Genomic DNA, 25,561 nt, shown 5'->3' with positions numbered 1-25,561 from the left:
CTTAAATCTGAAGTTAAAATCTGAAATTAGATAAATCTTGCTTCTCACGGAGCCTGACTAATATTTGTTGCTCTATGGCACTGTTAGCTATTGGGACTGTGGTCCTATTATAGACAGGATGGGCAGGTTGGCATTGAAGTGCATTGAATCATCAAATAAATTAATAAATTAAATAAAAGCAGACACAAAATAGGACAGTGGTATTTTCGCAAGACTAGGGTCTGGAATGAATTAATTCCTGAAGTGTTGTACTTTACTCTGATGGAAACCTGATATTTCTGATGAACTTCTCCCCCAGTGTATCAACAGTGGGATCATTGAATCGCCAGTGTCTCTCATGCAACTTCTTGAAGGACCAGTGCACATACTTCAGTGCAAAGTTTAGCCCCATGAATAGGCATTTTTTACTGCATTGTAAAGGTAAGTCAGATGTACAGCTTTTAGTATATTAGCAGCACGTGTGCTTCCTGAATTAGTCTGTTCCCTGGGAAGTGCATTAGGCCAGAGTAACATTTAGCACAGGAGTGGATTATTCAGAAGTTGTCTGTAGAGCTTATTGCAAGAGTGTAAGTAAAGCATAAAAGCTAAATAAAGTGAAATGAGAATCCGGGCCCTTAAGTTCTACTAAAGAACATTGACTTTTAAATTCACCCTGGGTAAGTGGGGTTTTCTTTTCTGCAAAATAAGTGTAGAATTTCATAGTGATGGTACTGTGGGTCATAGCAATAATAAGTGGAATAATCAACTTCAATATATTTTCTGTTGAGAACGATCTCGTGCAAGCATATGTAGCTAAAAAGATGAGGGCCTGCTTTTCATAGCACTATGACTGTGTGTTTCTAGACATATATATGACATATATGTGTGCTTTATATATGTGTATCTGTTAAAAATCAGGTATGGTTTAATCCACATAGACAGATCCCATTTATCAATAGATTTGCCATAAGCAGCATTTAGTCAACTGGCAGCAGTTGGGCTCAGTGCCCCCTAAGCAGGCTGGTGTGTAGAAACAAAAAAATCCCAGCCTGCCTTGAGAATCTTGTAATACATATCCAGGAAATAAACACCAATAAATATATAAGATGATAAAAAAATAGTCTCAGAAAAGCATGAGACAGTTATTGATAAAGTGTATAGCTAGACCTACTGACCTTGAAACTTGCAATGCTTTACAGGCAACATTCTCCCAGTATTTTTTTGCCAACAAGCATCAGATTGGAAATAATAGAACACAAGTCATCTGAAATATATGTGAATAGCTCATTCTGTTCGCGTGTATTTTTCCCATTTTTTTGCAACTGTACAATTTTTGCACACAAATATCTGCCTGCTTGAGAACTGAATCTATTCAAGCAAATAAGCTATGAATATATATTGGCTAAAATAAGTTTTTTTTTTTTTTTTTTGTGGAAGTGCACATATATTATCTAGGCCATTAGAAAAAATAAATATATCAGCTGCCTGGTTTATACATGGTTAAACCTGCAGCACAAGTTATGGAGCTTATCCTGAAGCCCTTATCTGAGCAAAGGCTGCACCAGTAATGAGCTCCCTATGATTTAAGCAGTTCTCCCTTGTGCGTGACATGGTCTCTATGGGAGAAATTTCCAACTGCTGCAAGAAGGATTGTTGATAAGTCAGGAGGAGCTTTTAGTACTGCATCTGCACTGTGCCAAGGCCCCCAGGCATAACTTCTCTTACTATTGTTGCTAAGGAGGTTCCATTTGTAATTTTTTAATTTGTACCTTTGGTATGAAAATGGGGGGTGTCAATGCAAGCGTGCACATAAAAGTAGTTCGCAGGTTCCTGACTCCCAGCATGGTCCCTCCGTGCTGCTGCAGCCCTGCAAAGTGTCTGTGTTGGCAAGGAGCTGTCATAGTATCTGTAAGTTGACAGAGACATCACCACTGAGCATTAAATCTCTTCTGCTTGGAGGTTCTTGTGTGAGTACAGGGTAAACTGACTTGAGTAGATAGGTGACACAATGTGTGTGCACATATGCACATACTTCCCAACAATAAAGAACCCAACTGGATTGTAATGAAAACCTGGAAAATGAAAATGAAAATGAAATGAAAATGAAAACCTGTAATGAAAACCTTTTCTCAGAGAAAATCCTGGAGGATGCTGGGCTAGTCCAATCTATACGAGTTTTAGTGCTCCTTTCTCCTGTTTGCTCATGAACATCTTTTTTGGGACGACTTTTTCTCCTTAGGTACCTTCAGACAAGAGAACTGTCTCATTATACTGGTTGTATCCATTTCCAGAAGGTCTCCAGAGATCCTCCTGGGCGAGGGGTTAATTTATAGCTTGTAAGAGGAGGGGATGTTTGACAACCTCTCTGTCTTGGCAAGCTTTTTTTTTGGTTTTGTTTTGTTTTGGTTTTGTTTTTTCTCAAGATGGAGAGGGACAGTGCCTATGGCTTTTTCTTTTTCCTCACCATTCAAACAAGATCCTTCAGAGAGAGAGTAATTGTTTACCCCATTTTATGCAGGGAGAAATAAGCTGTGAGCTTGTGTTAGCGAGCTATAGCAGCAGGGCAGTGGCAGCTACAAGTGCTCAGTTCTGGGTTCAAAGCCATGCCTTTAACACAAGCCTATCTCCTCCTGGACTGGCTTTTTGATCTACTTAATCTCCCTTAAAATCTGCCTTTATCACTCCATCTTGTAGGACTGTAAGTAGAGCTGGGCTGGAAAATGCCAATTCCTCCCCCTGCAAAATGTCAAGTTCTGAAAAAACATCTTTCCGAAATGGGAATTCAAACCCAAAAAAGCAAATGTACAAAAAGCACAAGAGGAGACTTTTTTTTTTTTTTTTAAAAAAAAAAGGGGCAGAAAGAGACACTTAAGAAATTTTGTCCTTTTAAGAGCTAAGGCAGAAAGCTTTGGTTTGGCAGCAATCTGCCTGTAAGATTTCTGTCAATATTCTCTCTTGAGGCACTGAATGACATTGATGAAAATGTTCAGCGGAAGCTGTGGATGGCATTTGTGCTATTTACTGCAGGCGTTTGAGCTTCCCTAGGCTCGTGCCATAATTAATGAAGAGAGACAACCAGGCAACCTCCTCAGGATGACTCAAACCCCTCAATTAAGCTGCATCTCTGAGCCATTCTCCAAGGGCATCTTTTGGTCTCTGGTGGCCGTGTAGGAGGAAGCTGAGCTGGAGGTTGGCAGGAAGGTCCATGCCCTCCTACGCCCAGAAGCCTTGGGGACCTCAGCTTTCCTCCATCTGCCTTCCCCCCTGGCCAAACTGCCTGCCTGTAATTCAAACCATCCTGAGAAATAATGTGATAATTTTGCAATAGCTCTGTAGTTTTGCCTGAGAAAACCTAAATGGATATTGTCGTTAATTCATTTTCCAGTCAACCTAAAGGTAGTGTTTCTGAATGTTAAACTGATGTTTTTAGACAGCCTGTTAAGGGCGTCTGTATGATTGCTTGTTTTTTTGTTCTTCACTTGTAGCTTTTTTTTTTTTTAAAAAAAAAAAAAAAAAAGACAAGCATGTTTCTAGGTACAGGGACTAGATAGCCTGCTGAACAGGCTAAATGCTGCGTGGCTCTCACACTTCATTGATACCATAATCTTGCTTGTGTCCTTCCTCAAAGATATCAGTGGAATTCCTTCCGTGTTTGAAATGAAGTATGTATGCAGTGTATGTGGGGTTTGCAGGATTTTCCCTTACTTGGTTACTGACATTTTCATTCTTTATGGTTTGTTGAAATATTGAGTATTCGCAACCTTAACACTTTCTGTATTCTTTTCTCAATACAGGGCCAGGGGTTCCAGTTGTTAGTGTACACAGTACAAGTAATACTGAAAGTGAGTATTTCCTATTTATAGATATTTTTATTTATATTTTTATTTAGTTATTATATTTTTTCTATGGACCTTAATTGTTTTGGAGAGCATGGAGGAGGGCAAAAACAAATTACAAGGAACTGAAAGCAAATAGATGGCTTATTTATAAATATAGTTATCTTAATTACTTTTTAGCAACATCCCCATCTATAAATAATAGAGGAAGAAGTGACTAAAACTTTCCCAGACTGTTCAGTTATGCTTTATGCTATGTGCACAGCATCTCTTTTCTATTTACACTTGAGTTAATTAGATGGCAGGTTGTTCTTCATTCCTTGCATTTGGTATGTAAATTATGCTGCCATTGCATTACACTTCTGTATTTTTGGAAATGTTTTTAAAGTTACAATCCAATTATCCTGAAGTAAGGTACAGTCCTTGGAGGACTGATCATCAGATTTGACCTACATAAAGTGAACTAAGTCAGCTTTTACATTTTTCAAATCAGAGCAACTCCACTGGCATTTTCAGTGATGGCAAATCCATGAAAAAAGCCTTTTTAAGAGAGGGTATTTGATGCATTTATACTTTCAAATTTTGCTCTTTCTTTCTCTATATGGGCACCAAATCTGTTGCTATTTCCTGGCTGCATGAGGCGCTGTGCCATGTACTATCCTTGAGCAGCAGAGAGCGAAGGCAGGGATTAGAGGAGAGGGGATGTCTTTCCATTCTAAAATGCTGGACCAACCCTTGGCTGTCCTAATGCAAACCCGTAGATTATTCTGGTGATTGTTTGTGGAGAATTCTTAAGTTCTGAACTAGGCTTGTCTATATATGTCTTGTCCCAAGCCAGTGGTTGGTCAGCCACAGCAGATGATGTAGTCTTGCATGTGTGCAGTAGCCTATTGGTAATGGTATCATGCTATGAAGTGTTAATTCCTTTTTCTTTTTCTTTTTTTTTTTCTTTCTTTTTCTCATTGGCTATAGTATATGCAAAACTCAGTGCCATAGCATTGAGCGTCATGAATCTTATCAAACTTCATAAGGGCTGCATATTGCTCAAAGTAAATTCATTGACTTCTGTAGAGCTGCTCAGTTCTGTGAAGGTAGACTTTAGCTTTTAATTATTTGCATTTAAAATGTCGTTCATAGTGAATTCTTTTTAAAGGGGATTTATGTAGAGCCAACAAAGCATAACAAAGTAAGGATAGTGGGAGGTTGTTTGCCACAACAACAGGGAACCAAATAATGAGAGAGATAATTCATGTCTAATGTTTCAGTGCAAGATTAGATGATCCTCTTCAATTAATAAAACAATGATTAAGGATTACATCAATCATTTCATCCTCAAACTATAATTATGCCATTTTGGTTGACTGCCCAGAACAAACATTCTTCTTAAATTATCCCCTTTGGCCCTAAGTAGAGGGTGTTTTGTTTAAAATTTACATTTTGGAAGCAAGATTGGTAACTTAGGTAAAAAAGAAAAGGAAAAAAAAAGCTAATTAATTTTCCTTTCTTATGCTAAATGACTGCCTAAGATCTGTCTGAGGCTTTAAACCAATCTGCAAAGTCTTGCTCCTCATCAAAGTGTGGAAGGCAAAGGACTTGTAGGGATCAAGTAGAGCTCTGCTGGCTAAATCCTGACATAAAATACAATGGTAACAGGGTGAAAAAGAATGCGCTTTTTGGAGCTACTGATGGAAGAGAGAGCCTATTTCGCTCTTCCAGGCGTCTCTAATCCATTCTGCCCTTATTTTATTTTGTACCTGTGCCTCCAGCTGGAGAGAGCTTCCACACTTGAGGCTCAGGCCCTTGTCCAGCATACCAGCCTTTCCCTGTAACAGCTGCTCTTAGTGCTTGTCAAGGATACTAGTATTTGTAGTGTTTGTCAGCAATTTCGCTGTGTTTTAACAAAAACAAAGCGTGTTGAAGCCAGAAAATAGAATAGAGGTATGTATAGCTGATTGTTTTTGAACTGCAAAAAAGTTGCATTATAAGAATGTGTGTAAAGAAAACATTCATTTACAAGATTTATCATTGCTCATTTGTCTCTTTTTAAAATGTTTTTGGATGTTGATTTCTCTTTGATACAGTGATTCTCCATAACCTTTCAACTTGCTGCTTGTTTTTTTCTACAGAGTTTTATATATTAGAAGATAATGCTGTGTTGAAAGAAGCTGTTTTAAAGAAAAAGAATTCCAGGACAGAAATTAAAATGCTTCACATTGAGGATTACGGTAAATTTAGCAAAATGCTATTTTAACAAACCAAAAGCTTTCTTGAAATGTCACTACTTTTCGTCTGTGTAACTACCAGCCTTTAATGTTTTGCTCTTTTCTTAAAAGAACTCCCTTTACAGTTGTCACTGCCAAAAGATTTCACGGATCGAAACCAGTATGCCCTTCTATTAATAATGTAAGTATCCATGTAGAGTCGCTTAAAATAATGTAAACTACCTCAGAGAAAGCATTTAAGTCAGTAAATACAAAATGCAGCTAATCCCTGCACAGGAAAATTACCTCACTGAGTTGACACCTCAGAAGGATTGCTCTTGATAAGATGGTTGGGGAGGTGCTGCCTGGTAGACACCCCTGGGTTTTTGAGTTTGTTAGACTTAGCTCTAGTTCACTCTGCTTTTATGTACATGAAGCACCTGCCTTTTATGTATCCTGGTAAATACATACTCTGCCATATATCCTCCTGGTAGAATATGAAATCATATACTTGGGCAAAACCTAGTGAAGAAAGGAAGCAGAAACCTGAAGCAGGCCAAGAAAGACAAAGGAAAAGAAAAACTAAGCAAATCCTGATATGAAATGGTTTTAGATATGAAAAGCTCAAATAGACAAGAATGGTACTGAGGCAGGGTTTGAATTTTGAACTTACCAAAGTTAGGAACCAATGAACCAGTTCAGCTGGAATTAATGAACCAATGGTTTGACCAAGTCAGTATGTATGGATATGTTTTATATTTTTCCTGTAAAATGCATATGGGTGTAAAATATTTTGTTAATATACACAAATTGTGGTATCCACATTTGTAAAACAGAGACTGTGTTTCTTTCTCATCAAATCCTTACTTTAAGCAATACTGAATTCTCAAGGTTAGAACAGAAGGAAGTTATATTTCAATGGCTTTTTATAAACTTTAAGCTAAGGTCACCAGCAACCCTTTTTTGAGTTAAAAAAATAAACCCGAAATGAAACATACTACTGAAAACAGTCACTGAAGTTGTAAGAAGCTTCCTTGTGGGATGATTTTTTGAGCCTGTAATTTGAACTATGACTTTTTTTTTTTTTTCTTTCCCAGTTCCTGAGAAAGTATGATTGGAAATGTGTGTGCATGGAGGTAGTTTGTTGACCCCACAACTCCAAATTGACATCTTAGGGTTTTTTCATTATCAGTTCTACTTGCAGAAGAAAAATAATATTCAGTTCCAAGAAGAACATGTGGCTTTTACAGGAAACACCAATAAGTTGAGTGTGTGATATCGTTTCCCAGACATTTGACTTTTCTAAGTCCCGGAGTGATACTTCAGGGATTGACTGAGTAATGCCTTTTTCCACTTCAGGACTTGTTACATGGGAATCATATTAGTGGCCTTTCATATTGCTCAGTTGTACCTATTTTTATGTTCCTATGTTCTCAGCTATAATACCATTATGTTCCAGCTACTGAAATTTTAAAAAAGAGCACTTACCAATGTTCTTGATAATAATCTTGGCTTAACTGCATATCAGCTTTTTAGAGTGCAAATTCTGTTTAATATCTTGATGCAGGCTATATACACTTTTATATGTATAAATATATACATGTAAAAATATACCCACAAGCAAATACACACACACAGGTATATAGAAAAAAAGAAAAGATATATTTGGAATAGTGAAGTAGGTAGGTATAAAGTAGTTTTTACATTCCTATTCAGTAGAGGTGCATTTTGGCAAGGACTTAAGAAGGAAAGAAGATGGAAAAAAAAGAGAATCAGAGTTTAAACATGAAAATGTTTAAAATTTTGTCTCTGCAGTCCAGTATAAATGCCTAGTTAAGTGCATATAGACTTCCGATGCTTTCTCTCCGGAGCTGGAGGCTACCTATGGCCTGTGAAAGGTAACGGCGTGTGACCGTCTGCACTACAGTGATTGCTTCCAAGTAGTTCCCAGTCTCCGGTAACAGTTCATCTTTCCCACTTCATGGATGCTGCCAGGATCTCCTTTGCCTGAATTTGCAGGATTTTTGCCCTAGTGGCCAGTTTCACTGATTCGGACCAAAAAGTTTCGATGCTTCAGATTCATAATTTTTCTGTAAATTTCTGGTACCAGCAAGTCCTCTGCCTATATGCTCTCTGGCTATGGGGTTACAATCCCAGTAACGCAAACTGGAAATAAGTAAATGGAAGAAGGTTTTATGTTATTTTCATGGTCACACAATTCCAGATTTTTGTTTGTTTGTTTCAAATTGCTGAAAGCTGATGCCCATATCAAAGATGTGTGACTATAATAAGGTTCCTGTATTCATGTAAGGATACAGACATGTGAATTTCATTTCCTAACACAACCAGATTTCCAAATCCTAAAACAGTCTGTGCTGATAACTTCTGGTTCTGGCACAAAACCCTGGCAAGAACTCAGTATAGCTCCACGTAGACATAACCTTCTTCCAACTCAGCTTCAGGACCAGGCCCTAAATATGTTTAAAAGCAAACTGTAATCTTCTTCATATGGATTTTGTGAAGACTCATCCATTAGCAGCTGTAATGTATGCTGCAGCACTTAAATATAAGATCACTGTATCACTGCGTCAAAGTTTATGTTCATCTGTACAACTGGGCTATCTAACAGATATATAGATCTCGCATAGGAACCAGCTATGTGATCTAGCACTATTTTTCTTTCCAGAATTGTGATGCATAGCCTATAAAATGCTAAATAGATTATAACACTTTCCTTTCTTACATTTGTTCTCATAAACTACTAATACATTTCACTTTCAGTTTCCTTCAGATATAATGCATACAGCATAGCTATAGATTAGAGAGGTGTACAGTAATTGCTTGAAAGAGTGATTATCATCTCTTTTCTATATAATTAGGATCAAAGTTTAAATTTCACATCCCTGATTTTCTCATTATGGTTCACCTTACTCATTAAAAAGTTGGAAGATACACTCCTTAGTAAAACACAGGAAATGATTAAGTAAGGACTCTGGCATTTAATCTGAGTAATAAAATGAGAGGTGATAATCATTCTTTATTTTTTCTTGAACATAATTAACCTCATTCCTTCAAAATTTGTAGATAATGTATCTTAAATGTCAGCATTTATTATTTAACATCATTTAAAACTGCCCAATATGTAAGTGGATATTGTAGACCTGAGTCCGTAGACTGATCCTCTAAGATACACTCAACAGGTATTCGTTCAATGTAATCAGGAAATGTCCCCAAGAGTGTTCTGTCCATCTGTTTGTATACTTATTTTCTGGAATTTTTGCAATTAAGAGGAACCGCTTCACCTATAATTGAAGTGAAAAAAGATGTAGGCCTCACTCAAGCAATCAAACTGTTTATCTGCAGTTAATATACTCTCAGGATTGATAGCAAGATGGAGACAGTAGGGCTGGAAGTGAAGTTTTTTCACAGCCTTGGGAGTATCTCGTTAATAGGGTAGCAGAAATGGAGAGAGGCATAATGCAAAGATTGGGAAATATGAGACATCCAAGATATGATAATGCTTTTTATTCATAAACATCTTGTTTATTGTTTATTCGTTGGAAAAGACCTTATGCATTTAATTTGCAGCCATTGCAAGTAAAGGGGCAAGGCTTTGCTTTATAGCAAAGTTTGTAAATATGTGGTAGATCACAGTGCTTTTAATGCAATATGTTTGCAAGGAGCACATCCCTGGAGTGCTTTGCATTTGGCTGTGCCTGTTCATCCCCTATCAAAGAACTACAAAATTTAATTTTGTTGGGCTCCTTAAGTAGGGTAGATGGATCATTAATTAATTTGCAAGTCATCCATTCTTCCCTCTTCTGTCTAGTGAAGCAGCATTTTACTGGTGGTCTTGTGTTGCTGTTACCTCAAACTATTCAATGGAGATTCTCTTATTTTTTTTTACTCTTCTACACTGTTTCTGCACCTTTTGGACTTCCTAATATTTTCCATATAGACAAATTCTTTTAGCTAAGGCCAGACAAGGCACAAACTGAATGCTTACTGCAAGTATTTCATTTTGGGTAGCAGTCCAGGTGAGCGGGGAAATGATGGAGCTGATCACTACCTTACCCTTGAGTCTAGTTTCCTAAAAGCTTGGAGAATAGTTGAACTAAGATGAACTAATACAATAATAACTTACTCATTCTGTTTTAGCCTTCTGTCTCCCCTTTTCATCCTACAGCAACACCTACCATATGTAGGGTGGCCTGACAGGACACACTTTGTGAATAAATAGGTCATCTAAGGTTTGTTAGAAAAAGCTTTCCAAAAAAAAAGAAGATTACAAACTTCTCAAGGCTGAAGAATGGTTTGGAATTATGTCTTAAGAATAGTGATTTTATTGTATTATGATCTCTGCTTCATTCCTACCACATGATTCTGCCCTGCTCGTAGAACCACTTCTGATGGAGCCTTTTAATTGGCTTGGCTATGTCAGCAGAGAGGAGTTATATATACAAGATCTGCTTTGAGGTGTGTGTATACAAAAAACATATATGGATAGGAAGGAAATGTTTGGGATGCTCTGTCATCAGTTTTCAGGCTACTTATGTTCCCTGATTTTGCCCCATAACAGTGGATGTGTTGGAAAGCTAACCAAGAGATGCTCATAAGATCTGAGAAATGAATTTTTCCATTATGCCAATTTTGGTTTCACCATAAGCAAAAGAGGACTTTTATCAGAGGGTTATGGGTTTTTTTTTGTATATGGTATATAGATTTTTGTCCTTTGAGAGGTAGTCTTTCTCATGTATTGCTATCCATATGCTGTATGCAATTCACTTTTTCACAGAAATAGAAATGTACAGAACATTAAACAGCGATGATAGCAGTTATTTTCCAAGTATCTTTTAAAATTGTTTCTCCTCTGCTTGGTCAGCCCTGTAACTTCTAAAATTCCACTTTAAAAATCTCCTCATTTAGTTTTTAAGTGGAGCACAACCTGGAGCAAATTTTGCTGTAGTCATGATAGCACCGTGGCAGTGGAGTACAGCAGGAATTGCCTCTGTGATAAAACTATATTATCCCCCGTAGGCTGCAACTAGAGCCATGAACAGAGGCTTTAAGTAAAGCTTCTGGTTACAGAATCCAAAAAAAAAAAAATCTTGTCTTTTCAGCAAAATATGAACTTATGATGAGCTGCCTTTTTTTTTTTTTTTTTTTTTTTCCCAGATAGTCTGAGGTGTATGTGAGTGCATTGCAAGACGCATACAAATTATCCGTTAAGGTCAATGATGTTGGCATATTATTGATGGCTTCTGTCTATTTAAGTGGTACCTGGATGGCAAACTTGAGCAGCATGCCTGAGTCATCAGCAGTTGCACTGCACAGCAGACTCATAACCTGAGTGTAGGCGCTGCTAAAGGCATGTTCTAGGTAGGTCTGAACTTTGAACATCAGGAGCAAAAAGCAAAATGAGCAGATGCTGTCACATACAAGAAGGGAAAGATGAATCAGGAATTATAAAACATTGTCTTTGTCTAAATCATTCTGCTCTCGTTATTTGACTATGGAGAACCCCAGGATGCTGATGTTTAAGGATAGCCTGGGGGATGATCAGGAGCCTGTAGCTTTGCATTGCCAGTCCATGGCTGGCTGTGGTTTTGCTGTTGTACTTTGGCTCGTCTCTTGTTCCCTAGTGCCCATTTGTAGTCAGATGGGAAGAAGATTTGTACATGTGTATTACACCCAAGCATAAGTGCTTTTCTTCCTGGCTTATTAGTGGGGTCAAGAAATAATTCTTTGAATGGGGTAACTCTGAACAGAAGGTAAGGCTAGTAGCAGTAGTAGTAGTCTTATTTATAGTAGACTATAAATAGCAATGAGTGCAAAACTGAAACGCTTGGATCCAAATACTTCAGACCTGTGAGACATCTGGAATCCCCGAACACCACAGTTTGGGCTATGTTCGAGTATCGTGCTGTAGTAACAAGCCTGCTTTCTTATGGAGCCCTCAAGGTGGTGGTCAGCCTTCCTTGAAGGACTAATATCTTGCAGAAGCTCTACTGAAGGGTGGTAAAGTGAGACCCAAAGGGGATGTAGAATATATGCTGTCTCCCTGTGGAGAAGGGAATCACACCTCAGATAATCAGTGTCATTTTATACTGAAGCATAAAGGGACCTTTGGATGCTAATGTGAATCTTGACATGCACCTCAATGGAAGTGGCTTTAAATGCCTGTCACAGACTACTTATATGGACATACTTGAAATAAATTAGCCAGTGGAAAATTGCTTCCAAAAGCAATACGTCAAGCAGCCCATCATGACAGAGTGGAAGATGTATGGAGTTTAAAGTCTGAGCCTACAAGCAGCCCAGCTATGCCCTCTGGAGAGGGTGCTCGGGAGGAACGCTCTTGCCAAGTGTGAGAGTTGGGAGGATTTCTAAAAACACTGCACAGAGGCTGCTAAACAGCAGTAAAGTTCTATGAAAATAGCGGCGTCGGTGTAGAGGGCTTCAGAAAAACTTGTTTTGTGCAATAGGCATAAATGGAAAGAGTCATTCTGCTCCTACTGTAAAAATAGCAATACTGTGCTTCAGAGGCTGGTGTTTTCCACAGAGCTCACTACAATAAGTAATTCCAAATTCATTGCTCTGCATTCTTTCACAATACACTTTCACAAGTGTAACTACAACTGAATTGCTTAAGCAGACACAAAAATACCTTATCTTCCTTTTACAAAGCCAAGTGTAAACCAGATGAATAAGATAATGAAAAATTAAGCATAACATATTTCTGACAAAACTCAAACTAAGTAATCCTGTTTTAGGGATATAATATTCCAGCTATGCATGTATGGCAGATCCTACTGAATTGAGAACATAAGTATTCATCGTATGCTTGCTAATTAATAGAACGATTACTTTGAAGGTGACCTGTTATCCACAGCTAAAGAAAGATACTGAATCCGCACTTTACTGGATGTAAAAGGCAGTAGTTATTGTAGGAAATGTTGTTAACTCTCCTTCTTCCCACAGGTTTATGTAACTCTCTCAAGCTCAGACTTCTTCAGCAAAATAATAATTTCTGTCTTCATCTTTCTTTCACCTTAGACAGGATATTCCCACAGACACTGTCCAATCTAATTTCCATACAGTCAGCACAGGCACTTTTACATTTTAATTTGCATTCAAGTGGCAGATGCAGTCTGCATAGAAGTGTTTTGCATTTTGTACAACTTTGTGGTAGCTTGCTCTCTTATTCTGTGTTTATCTTAGGGGAAAATAATGACAAGCTCCCTTTTTAAAATTGACATTTTTTTTTAAGAAAAAAAAATATATCCCTTCAATGGAAAATGTTTATTATTCCTCTATAAACTGCATTCACTCATTCTTTTCTGCCTTTTCCACTATAAACCACTTTGTTGTTGTTGTTATAAAATAAACTTATCACTCCTGTCTGCATCCATTTCCTGCTATGAATTTGAATGGAGAAAATACATTTTTCTCCAGTGTGTACTTTTGTCTTCTTTGTTGCCTATTTAAAAAAAAAAAAAAAAAAAAAAAGTCTATTCAAGGTTACAGTAATGCAGTTATTTTTGTTTTCTGAGATGGCAATCCTTCTGAAGACTATTATATAAATCACAATCAGGGTTCTGAACACATTTTCTCTTTTTTCCATTTAGCACAACTCAATTCTACAGGAGATTTCCTAGAACTGAACTAGCTATTAGAGATGATGCTGAGGTTTTGTTGCCTTTATTAACGTACGAGCTACGAGCGCCATGCGCTCCGTTTTTCTGTTCCTTTCCATAAAGCCTGTTCAGCTAGTCCAGCTTCTGGCAACACTGCAACAGAGTGTTAATAATGTTAAAGGAATTAATTTGCCTGCTGCTCCCATAGGGATGCCTGTGCTGGCTAACGTGACGGTATCGATGAAAATGCCAATAATTCAGCAGGGTGGTGTAGCCAGCTGAACTCTGCCAGCGAGATTGAATGAAATAGCGGGGACCGGCAAAGTGCTTCACGTTGTCAATAGTCTCCGTTTGTGTCTGGTGTGTTGGTATTTGCAGTGATGAAGCTCCAGGCAGCCAGTTGGTTACAGATAAGTTTCACATTGACTGGGACTCAGTGCTTGTCAACTCTGATAATGTCATCGTAGCTCGATTCGATGGTAGAGGGAGTGGATTTCAAGGCCTTAAGATCCTGCAGGAAGTCCACCGGAGCTTGGGATCCGTGGAAGTGAAGGACCAAATAGCAGCCGTAGAGTACGTATGTGCAAACTTTTCTTCTCTATTGCTCCACTGCGTTGAATAAACCTTTCCAACTGACACTGCCCACAGTATTTTCTGTGCATAGTGAATGCTATGAATGCTTATTTTTAATGGAGTTGCAAATTTTGAATAAATCATCTTGCATTACAAACAGCGAATTAAAGATGAAGAAGGTGCTTTCTTTGGCAGTTGCTGCTTCTCTTTGATAAAGCAAGTTCTTTGCTCTAGATATGCAGTCTCAATATGCCATCTAAGCTCACTCACATTTGGCTAGATGCCTGATTATTTTAATATTTTACTGCATTTGTGGTGTAATCTTTTAGACCCGTTCAGTAGGATGCTGCTGTGCTGCTCTCCCTTCAACCAGAGTTCTGGAGTTATCGTACCGAGCAAATGGACTCATAATGGTGTAAATGAGAGCAAACTTGGACAAGTGCCTGTTTATTTCTCACTTGCATTATCATTCTCATACCTGCATAAATCCAGCAGCTGCAGAAGAGAGTCATCACCCACTGTAGATTTATCACACATGTCTTTGACAGCACTCTTTATGAAGGGGGCCCCTCTCACACAGGCTGATGTTGAGATCTTGATGGACATTTTCTAGGAGCTCCTCCAGGAAAGGCCAGGGCAAGCTGTGAGCTGGATTTTTCTTTTATTTTTTTCTATTTGGAAGGGGTTGTTACCTCAACCTGAGATCTGTCTCTGACATGGTAGCAAGAGGGCTCATAGGACTGAAGCCATCCAGGAATAGGCTGCAATTTTTCTTGCACCCTCCTAAGTGACCCGTGGGGAAAGGCCATCAGAAGCAGCCCTGGCCTGGGTTACCCAATGCAAGCTCTGTGTTCAAACACAGAGTTTCCAGACTAGGTTACATCTGGCCCCTTGCTGGCTGCTCTGCATGGGCAGAGCCCTTGGCTCAGAGAGGGGACTGCAGTTGTTTGAGGCTCTTCAAAAGCAGTTGGATTTTGCCCTAGGGTTATTAAATCTTTCCTGTATAAAATCCAGCACTGCTGATTAATTGCCTTGATGAGAAAGTTAATCATTTGGATAATGATCTGGACTCAAGAAGTTGCATTTATCTAGCTGTCTGAGAGCCAGGGCTCTGGCCAAAGGCAGTCAATGCTCCCTCCTCTATGGAAAATCCAGGCACTGGGAGGGGCTGCAGTTCCCCAGTCAGAGACCATCTTTCCAGATGGGAAGGATGTCTCTCCAGTAGCTGAAGAATGACAGCAATTAGTGTAAATGAGATATATAACTTATCTATAAGTTGTCTTGCACAGTGAAATAATACTTTACTGACACTGTTGTTTCTTGCATCACTCACTATTATGACAATTCCTGTGTGAATAGTTTCCTTTACATATTGGATTCACCAAAATAAACAGAAAAAAAACTTTTTTTTTTTTTTCTTGCAGATTCTTACTGAAACAACCGTTCATTGATCCTAAGAGACTGAGCATATTTGGAAAGGTAATGTGCAGAAATAGTGGAATGTATCATGATTCTTCAAAAGAATACTATAAATTCATAAGCAAATACATTTATCCACTTTCCTAAGACAATTTCCTTTATAAAAAAGGGGAGGAAACTTGCCTGTATAGTCTGCTTTTTTTCCTGTTTTTTTTTTTTTTTTCTCCTCAAAATGGCTGTTTGAGATGGAATTTTTTTTCCCTTGGTGCTGCAGTATTTGCATTTCAGAATCATCGGGAAGAAGAGTTTCTGTTGAGAAATTCTGCTAAGAAAAACATGTTTTTATTAGAAATTCTGAATATGAACTTCATTTCTATAAAGCTTGCTTCTTGCACTTTCACATTTGGGCTGTAGTTAAATAGATAATGTCCTTTTAATCCAAGCTTTATATCCAAATGCTCTATTGACCATTCAAGTGTGCTGAATTATGAGCCTGTAGTACCAGGCACCACTTCTTCCTTGCACCATCTGCTAGAAATCTCTCTTTGCTATTTTATCAGCTGCTTAACTATGTGGTGTGTCATTGCCTCTAGTGATGGAAAGAGCTAAGCAAAGGTTTAACCTTTTGGAAAGAGCTAAAAAATATTTTTCTGATTTCAGTTTAAAAAAAAAAGGCAACTTGAAACAGCACATAATTACTTTTTTTTTTTTTTTTTTTTTTTAGTTACCTTGGAAATCATAGAATCATAGAATGCTTAAGGTTGGAAGGGACCTTTAGAGATCACATAGTCCAACCCCCCTGCACACACAGGGTCACCTAGAGCACGTGGCACAGGACTCCCATCACGGCCGGTTTTGAGGATCTCCAGAGAAGGAGACTCCACAACCTCTCTGGGCAGCCTGTTCCAGGGCTCTGTCACCCTCACTGTTAAGAAATTTTTTTTCTTAAGTTCACGTGGAACTTTTCATGCTTTAGTTTCTGGCTGTTTCCTCTGGTTCTGTTGGTGGCCACCAGGGAAAAGAGACCAGCACCATCCTCCTCACTGCCTCCCTTGAGGTACTTCTAGACACTGCTCAGGTCCCCTATCAGCCTTCTCTTCTCCAGGCTGAACAGGGCCAGCTCCCTCAGTCTCTCCTCAAAGGGCAGATGTTTCAGGCCCCTGATCATCCTTGTAGCCCTGCGCTGGACTCTCTCCAGCAGCTCCACATCCCTCTTGTACTGTGGAGCCCAGAACTGGACACAATACTCCAGATGTGGCCTCGCCAGGGCTGAGTAGTGGGGCAGGATCACCTCCCTCGACCTGCTGGAGACACTCTTCTTAACGCACCCCAGGATCCCATTGGCCTTCTTGGCCATGAGGGCACACTGCTGCCTCATGGTCAACTTGTCGTCCACCACGACACCCAGGTCCCTCTCTGCAGAGCTGCTCTCCAGAAGGTCGGTCCCCAGCCTGTACTGGTGTCTGGGGTTATTCCTCCCCAGGTGCAGGACCTTGCACTTGGCCTTGTTGAATTGCATGAGGTTTTTCACCGCCCAGTTGTCCAGTCTGTCCAGGTCCCTCTGGATGGCAGCGCAGCCCTCTGGGGTATCAGCTACTCCTCCCAGTTTCACATCATCAGCAAACTTGCTGAGGGAGCACTCTGTGCCTTCATCCAGGTCATTGATGAATAAATTGAACAGGACTGGACTAAGGACTCATCCCTGGGGGGCACCGCTAGCTACAGGCCTCCAGCTAGACTCTGCACTGCTGATCACCACCCTCTGAGCTCTGCCATCCAGCCAGTTCCTAATCCACCTCACTGTCCACTCATCTATCCCACACTTCCGGAGCTTGCCCAGGAGGATGTTGTGAGGGACGGTGTCAGAAGCCTCGGTGAAGTCAAGATAGACGACATCCACCGCTCTCCCCTCATCTATCCAGTTGGTCATTCCATCATAGAAGGTTATCAGGTGGATGGTTATTATTCCATCAGAAGGTTATTCGTCAAGCATGATTTCCCCATGGTGAATCCATGGTGACTACTCTTGAGCACCTTCTTGTCCTCCACATGCCTGGAGGCAACGGCCAGTATGAGCCGTTCCATCACTTTTCTGGGGACGGAGGTGAGGCTGACTGGCCTGTAGTTGCCTGGGTCCTCCTTCTTGCCTTTTTTGAAGACTGGCGTGACATTGGCCTTCTTCCAGTCTTCCGGTACCTCCCCCGTTCTCCAGGATCTTTCAAAGATGATGGAGAGCGGCTTAGCTATGGCATCTGCCAGCTCACGCAGCACTCTGGGGTGCATCCCATCAGGGCCCATGGATTTGTGGGTATCAAGGTTCCTTAGGTGCTCTCTGACCCAATCTTCCTCTACCCAGGGCAAGTCTTCCCCTCTCTAGGCTTCTTCTCTTGTCCCTAGGGCCTGGGGCTCTAAAGGGCTGCCCTTGGTAAACACCGAAGCAAAGACGGCATTCAGAAACTCTGCTTTTTCTGTGTTACTCATAACCAGACCGCTAGAATGACTATTAAAAACCCCGTGTTTCCTGTTACTGCTCTGCTGCTACCTCTTTGCATGGCCCCATCACCGCAGGCCAGGCCATGGCCCCAGGCACAGCACTTAAACTTGGTGTGCCTTCTTGTCTAAATGAAAACGAGCTGAGTGATGTTCCCCCCCAAGCAGCAGCATTTTAAGGGTGGGTTAATGTTTATAAAGTGTAGTGGAAATGAAACACTGGGCTACTTTTAGCATTCCACATGAGCATGACCTTTCTCTTCAAAGACAAGTGCTCCTGCCACATTTCTTGAGGTAAAATCTGTCATTGCAAGAATATCAACAGCATCAAGGGCAGTATTTGGTTTTTAGGGTAGCCTCCAAACAGGAGTTGCATCCATCTGAGGATGGATGGATGGGGCTGATTGCATGTGCCACAGGGTGGCACACATTTCTGTGCATTTTTAGTGCTGGTTACCAAGATGCAGGAACATACACATGCATATAAGCATATACTTTCCTCCATATGCTCTTTCTTCAAGCAAATGAAGATGTTATTTCCAAAGGCCATCAGTAAACACCCCCAAATTACTCAGCTGTTTCTGACTTTAGAGATTGATTTTGTTGCTACTGGAAAATTCCTGCAAGTTGGTATGTGAGATTAGACAGCCTCTTGTTTCCCAACATGATACAAGCACCATGGAGCACATATTTTAACAGAGATTTTTAGATGACTGCTGAAAGTTACCTCCAAAAAAAACCTGTCTTCCTAAAAATATTGCTGGTAGGGGTGTTCCCACATTTATTTTCTGAAAGAAAGATTGAGGAAGGAAAATTGGAAGTCTGGCAAAGAGCAAAAATGGGGAAATTCAATAACTTTCAATTCTGTTTTGAATTCAGAGTTTACTGTTTCCAGAATAGTTAACCTTTCAGTACTGCTTTTCTGAGATCCATCTTCCAGTGATAAAGAAAAATTCGTAAATATTACACATCAGTTTTAGGATTAGGAAGAAGATCCACTTCAAAATTTTCTAGGGTAATGGCATTTCCTGCTTCTGCGCTTATTTTAACCAATTAAAATCTGCTTCCAGACCCATTTTCTACTTACTGTATAAAACAGTGTGATAGAGAGTTGGGTTTTTTTTCTCCTTTCTGTACTTTAAGTTGTGCTGATTGATGGAAAATAAGGCATCTTTTTATTGTGTAGTGCTGATGTCCTACAGCTGGATGCATGTGTGCTGCCATGGAGCTCTTCAGATTGCTTGAATTCTAGGAGGGGTTTCTGAACACCTCAGAAATAATAATCTTGCCAAAATCAGTAATGTAAGCTGCTAACAAGAATAGCAAGAATATCCAGAGGGCACAGTGTGGAAAATACCTACTTCTGAGTGCCAGGCAACCCGCCAGTGCTGTCTTGCTTATCTAAGAGGTACATGCTGAAGTGATGAACGATCCAAAATTCTTCCTGAATGGTTACACAGCAAATTATGGTTAGTTTGCATTTCCCTGACATGGAAGTAGTAAAAAGAGCCTGAAAATAAGTTAAAAGGAGGACTTCACAGCCAATGGCTTCTTGAAAATATTTCAACTAGGAATAAACGTAAATTAGACCTATGAGCAAGGCACCTAGATGTTTCCATTAGGAATTATATAAACTATTGATTCCATCATCAATGTGAGGTGCTTCGAAGTATGTGAGATCACTGTGTAATATTTTTGTCCTGGAAAGCTTGGCTGGAAGCAAGGGCACAAGCATAAAGGAAAGAAATACCCAGGAGAGCTAAACCAAGCTCTTAATGAATACATGGCATAAATAATATATAACCTGGCAATATCTATCCTAGGATTAAAATTGTTCTGTGGAGCTACCAGGAAAGACACAAACAGAATATTAAATAAAAGGAAAAGAAGAGAACCTAGAGGCAGAGGAAAGTTACTATTCTCTTAAGCTCTTTGAATTATACAAGTTTTTGGTGCCCACTCAGAAATGCTGTTTAAGTTGAATCTGCTCCTATGCATGGACATCGTATTCTATTCTTGGCCTCCTATACTGGAATTTCCATGGGAAGGGGACAATTTAGTTCTTCACCCTCCTTGGAAAATCCAATTTTTTTTTTTTTTTTGCGCATGTCCATTCTCATTTACTGTAGGTGGGTTCCAAAGAACATTCCTGTTTGCTTCTTCAGTAAGCTCCAAGGATTTTCAGGGGTTCCTGCTCTTCCGGATAGGTCAACTGTTGAGTAAATATTCAGACATGGAGAAAGGGAGCAGACAGGATACAAAAAAGTCCAAATCTGTGTAAGCATTTGACACAATATTTGTTCTTTGCAGAGATGGATTTTTTTATATATATATGGTTTTATTTTTCTCATCATGGGATAATTTCTTCTGGTTGAAATGTCTGTGCCCAACACAAAGCAACACAAAACCCTGGAATACCTGCAAAAAATCATTCTTCCAGCCAGTGTAGAAAGAGCAAAGATGGCAAATAGAGGAATTTAAAGAGCTCATAATATGTGAGAAAATCATTGATCCTGGACTCTATAACTCAGAATTTTAATTTTTGTGGACCTGTTATAAAAAAAAAAAAAAAAAGGTGTACATATATGGATTGTCAGTGTCATTCAAAAGGAACCCATGTCTCAAAGTAAAACACTTGCTTTCATGCTGCTCCTTCCCAAATCAGAGGGGCTTTGTAGGCACGTCCAGAGAGATGATGAAGCCACTAGCCATAAGGAGAGGCAGGATGCTGGGTAAGGAGGGAGCTCACTCTTCGTGCCCGGTGCCTCTGTGTATATCAAAAAGTGAATGCAAATCTTCACGTCTAGGCTGTATTCCTAAGAGCCTTGCCTGTATGTCTGCATGTCTTTTAAAAGCACGTGTTGCAGTTGTATATAAATGCATACTATAAATTACATAGTGCTGTAAAATACAACTATTGCATTAGCACAATGCTGTTTAACTTCATTATTGTTAGAAAGGAAGAGAAGAAGAAGTAAACAACCTAAAATCTCATGGTACCTTTTCCACTGATAGGGCTACGGTGGTTACATTACTTCAATGATCCTGAAATCCAGTGAGCGGCTTTTCAAATGTGGGGCTGCGGTGGCACCAATTACAGACATGAAGCTGTACGGTGAGAACCCTCTATCCTTCACCTCCCTGACAGCTTATTTCAAAATATCTTTTATTCATGGAGCTGCTATTCATTTTAAGTAAGGGCAGGCAGTGTAGCGATATCGATTGGTTTTCACCTTGCTATTTCCTTCTCCTCTTTAAATGAAAAGGTGAAAACAGCTGGCATTGGGATAGCTCACCAAAACACTAACAGATACATTGTTTTTAACACCAGAATTTTTGTCAGAAGAGTTGTGTTTCCCATTTTGCACTGAAGTTCAATCAGATATCTCATTCCCCTTAGACTCTTTCAGTGTATCAACCTGAGTCAAGATTTTTAATGGATGTGGTAAGGAGAGATATCTATGAATCTTTTAAATTTAGTGAAAGGATCCTTATGATCTCAACCATGTCCTCATTCAGTCACAGGATATTTGGCTCTGTGTGAGGCATACTGGGCATATCCTATGGGCCGTGGTACACTGGAGATCAGATTAAATAACTTCTACTTACTCTGAGTCAGACGTAAGCACCTTTTAAATAGAATTAATTGTGATAAATTCTGGATTTTTTTGTTTTTACTTGGACAGCATCGGCCTTTTCAGAAAGATATCTGGGTCTTCCTTCAAAAGAGGAAAATACCTATCAGGTAAGTTAATGTAAACAAGTAATTTAAAGTTATAATTTTACTTCAAAATAGAACTCAGCTACACCTTTGTTTGTTTACTAGGCATCCAGCGTGCTACACAATCTTCATGGTTTAAAAGAAGCAAATTTGCTAATAGTTCATGGCACAGCTGATAGTAAGTATTTACAGATGCAATTACATTTTTCACTAGAGGTTTTAACAGACAGATGTTCAAGGACAGATGAGGCCATGCACCTAGCAAGAACATTTTTAGCTTTGTTATCCCCCTGGTAAGGTTTTCTGTGCAGAGAGATTTGATTGTCTGTTTTAATTGCCAACTCTAGCTCTAAGCTGATGATACTTTTCTTTGCTGATTATTTGTACCTTTTAGGTGCTGTATGTTCTAATTTCTTTAAATCTTGTGGACCACTGTCTTGCTCAGGAAAGGTATTAAATCAATTATTAATAGAACAACATACATTTTTAATGGCATTTCAAATTTATGGAGCTTCTGCAATTGAAGAAAAAATTACCGGTACAGCCGGTGAGGTACAGTACCTAATGGGAAGTTAAACTTTCCAGCAAATTAATTACAACTTACAGACAAAGCATCAGAAGCTGAACGATGGGGAGCCCTTTCAGAGAGCTGGTAATTTTATCATGAGCTTGGCTGACTGTAGGTCTGATTTGCTGGTTCCTTTAGTATGATTATAAACTGTCATGATGCTCAGAGAAGATGGTTTACACACCTCTATTGCAGTCTGTCAAAAGCAAGGGTAGCCTCAAAAGCATAGCCTGGTGCTTTCATCTCAAACCTCATATCTCCAGAAACATCTGCTCTTCCTTACTACGTCACTGCTGTTGGTTGGGCTGTGCATTCCTGACAAGAATAAAAAGTCAGGCAGCTACAGATCTGCTTATTGCAAAGAAACATTCCGAGTCACTCTTGCTTAACAGCTAAATATTTCATATTGGCTTGGCTCTTTCTGATAGTATCAAATGTCATTGCCTTGCAGTGAAAGTCCACTTCCAGCATTCAGCAGAGCTAATTAAACATCTAATAAAAGCTGGAGTTAATTACACTATGCAGGTATGTGCAACTGTGGTATTTTCTATAAACATAGTTAACATTGAATCTCATGCTGCTATTTCTTCCCTGAAAAGGATCCTCCCTACCGCCCTGCACTAGTATTACCTTGATTTGTGGTTATAATGCTGTTTAATCCTATTACTGTTATGTGGATTTTAAGAACCACTTTAACACTTCGAAATTAGTGGAACACTGCTGAAAATCATAGCTAAGTAAGCTTGCAAACATAGTGACTGAGAATGTTGTGGGTTTGAGGGTTTGCTTTTTATTTTTTTTGCTTCTATAGATCCCGCTGCAGTGGTCATTTTATTTAAGTTTGGAGTTCCGACGACAGAATTTTACTTTGAGTTCTGTTAGCTCTCCTTGATGTCATAAAACCAATGTTGCCATCTAACATTTTGAAGATCAGAAAATTAGAGCTTTAAATGTCTGAAAGGCCTTTTAAAAAATGTTTTTTTTTTTTTTTCTTTTTGCCTCTGCTAGATCTACCCAGACGAAGGTCATAACATTGCTTCCGAGAAAAGCAAATATCACCTTTACAGCACAATCCTTGGGTTTTTTAGTGCTTGTTTAAAGGAGGAGACACCAATTCTACCACAGGAACCTGAAGAGGATGAATAAGGAAGCCTATTTGTGTAGTACTGAAGGGGACTTACTTTGCGGCTCAATAAAACCTTAAATAAAAGTGACTGTAAGATTGCAGATTCTGCAGAAGCTCAAGGGCAGCTAAAGGATATCACAGTGGAACAGCACATTTAGAGACAATGAGCTAATAAACTGGAATTCGAATACCAAGTCCAAACTTATTACCAAGGGACAAAACCTTTACCTTTGCGGAAGGTCGACAGTTGGTTACAGTTTCCTGGAAGAACTTAGTTTTGCATAAATGTAGGGTTAGTGCATGTTTGTTATGTTAAGCCTCACTGTTGGTTCTGTAAGTGGTTGCTCGTTTTTTTATTTAAATGCACATCTTTATTCATCATAATGCACAACCTCCCGTAAGTATTATGGCCACTAATACTTTAAAAGGTGAGCTGCAACCTAACACTTCACTGTAATGTTACAAGAAGTGCAATTCTTTCGCTGTCTATTACACATAAGAAACCATGGAGTTAATAAAGGGCACGATATTTTCTGTAGTTTCTGCTCAAAGGAGAAATATTGTCCAGTGCATCATATAACATCTATATTGAAAACGATTTTTTTTTTCACTTTTAGCATTTACTATTATTACTGTACCTACTAGTAACCAATAGGGGATATTTTGATAGTGTACTCTTGGTCTTAATGTATATACACGAGACTCCCTAAGCAGAAAATCTTTCTGAGTTTGAACAGTTTTTTCACGACGTAATTAACAGCTGTATTTAAAATAATATCTGCAATTGAAAATTTTTCCCAATCCAAAATGTATCTATTCGTTCCTTAAAATATTTTTGGGTTGTGCTTTGGTATTGTTTATAGTAGTTAATAGTTTGCTGGTTACACTCTAATTTTAGAATATTCTAATTTGTCACATGTAAATTAGATACATAAATATTATAGTTTCAGATAAAGAAAATTTATTAACAATGTACAATGCCATTGAGTAATACTTTACTCTTCAAATGAAGAAATATTTTGTATAGTGCATCTTGCTTTTCTTCCATCTGGCCTGAAATTTTGTTGTGATTTTCATCAAGGTGGCCACATCTCCACAACCTTTTATTTGATATCACGTAGCTGCTCATTAAGTCTCTTACAGCAGGACTTAGACTCACTATCACTGCAACAAAATGAATTGTTTCTCATTCAAAGCAGAGGAAGCTCCTGACAAGTGAAATTAGATTATTTACGCAGAAGGAGAGCCCCCATGCATCCTTTTATTTGCCAAGGCAAATTACAGCAATAGAAATTGAAACTATGAAATAAACAGGGCAGCCAGTTTTGGTCTTCAGAATATTAACTCTGATCACTGAAATCAAGTACAACGTTCGCTTAATTTGGGATGTCTTCCTGAAGGTGTATGAATGCTCTTGACAGATACTGTGCAACTTTCAGGTGAATAGCTGGGGTTTCTTTCTTTCTTTCTTTCTTTCTTTCTTTCTTTCTTTCTTTCTTTCTTTCTTTCTTTCTTTCTTTCTTTCTTTCTTTCTTTCTTCCTTTCTTCCTTTCTTCCTTTCTTCCTTTCTTCCTTTCTTCCTTTCTTCCTTTCTTCCTTTCTTCCTTTCTTCCTTTCTTCCTTTCTTCCTTTCTTCCTTTCTTCCTTTCTTCCTTTCTTCCTTTCTTCCTTTCTTCCTTTCTTCCTTTCTTCCTTTCTTCCTTTCTTCCTTTCTTCCTTTCTTCCTTTCTTCCTTTCTTCCTTTCTTCCTTTCTTTCTTTCTTTCTTTCTTTCTTTCTTTCTTTCTTTCTTTCTTTCTTTCTTTCTTTCTTTTCTAGATATATTCCAAATACTTTCCTATCCAATTAAGGTCTCATTTCTTGCAAGATTAAGAAAAAAAGTAATTTTTGGAAAGTAACTTATGCTATGTAAGTATAACATAGTATACTGCGTATTTTATGAAGAATGGAAATTGTTTTTAAGTCAATTGAAAATCACCTGAGGCTTTTTATTCATTATTTTCCTCTGAAAT

The 25,561-nt window shown here is 38.9% G+C and overlaps 1 protein-coding gene across 2 annotated transcripts in view; it reads left to right on the top strand.

Annotated features, from left to right (window-relative positions):
* DPP10 (dipeptidyl peptidase like 10) overlaps positions 1-24,510 on the top strand; it is a 416,148-nt gene extending 391,638 nt beyond the window's left edge. For both annotated transcript variants that reach the window (XM_088521794.1, XM_088521793.1), the window contains exons 16-26: positions 299-420; positions 3,774-3,821; positions 5,942-6,040; positions 6,149-6,218; positions 14,032-14,226; positions 15,651-15,705; positions 21,151-21,250; positions 21,822-21,880; positions 21,962-22,034; positions 22,876-22,949; positions 23,433-24,510. In XM_088521794.1, the coding sequence (XP_088377920.1) occupies positions 299-420; positions 3,774-3,821; positions 5,942-6,040; positions 6,149-6,218; positions 14,032-14,226; positions 15,651-15,705; positions 21,151-21,250; positions 21,822-21,880; positions 21,962-22,034; positions 22,876-22,949; positions 23,433-23,570 (1,033 nt within the window). In that variant the 3' untranslated portion in view covers positions 23,571-24,510. The remainder of the gene's footprint in view (positions 1-298; positions 421-3,773; positions 3,822-5,941; positions 6,041-6,148; positions 6,219-14,031; positions 14,227-15,650; positions 15,706-21,150; positions 21,251-21,821; positions 21,881-21,961; positions 22,035-22,875; positions 22,950-23,432) is intronic.
* Positions 24,511-25,561: the final 1,051 nt, after the last annotated feature.

The sequence above is a fragment of the Tinamus guttatus genome, unplaced genomic scaffold (assembly GCF_059628265.1).
Source record: "Tinamus guttatus ecotype Peru unplaced genomic scaffold, ASM5962826v1 Tinamus_guttatus_pri_ptg000133l, whole genome shotgun sequence".
NCBI classification, from domain to species: Eukaryota; Metazoa; Chordata; class Aves; order Tinamiformes; family Tinamidae; genus Tinamus; species Tinamus guttatus.
The sequence above is the reverse complement of the archived record's forward strand: the minus strand, read 5'-3'. Positions and strand labels throughout refer to the sequence as shown.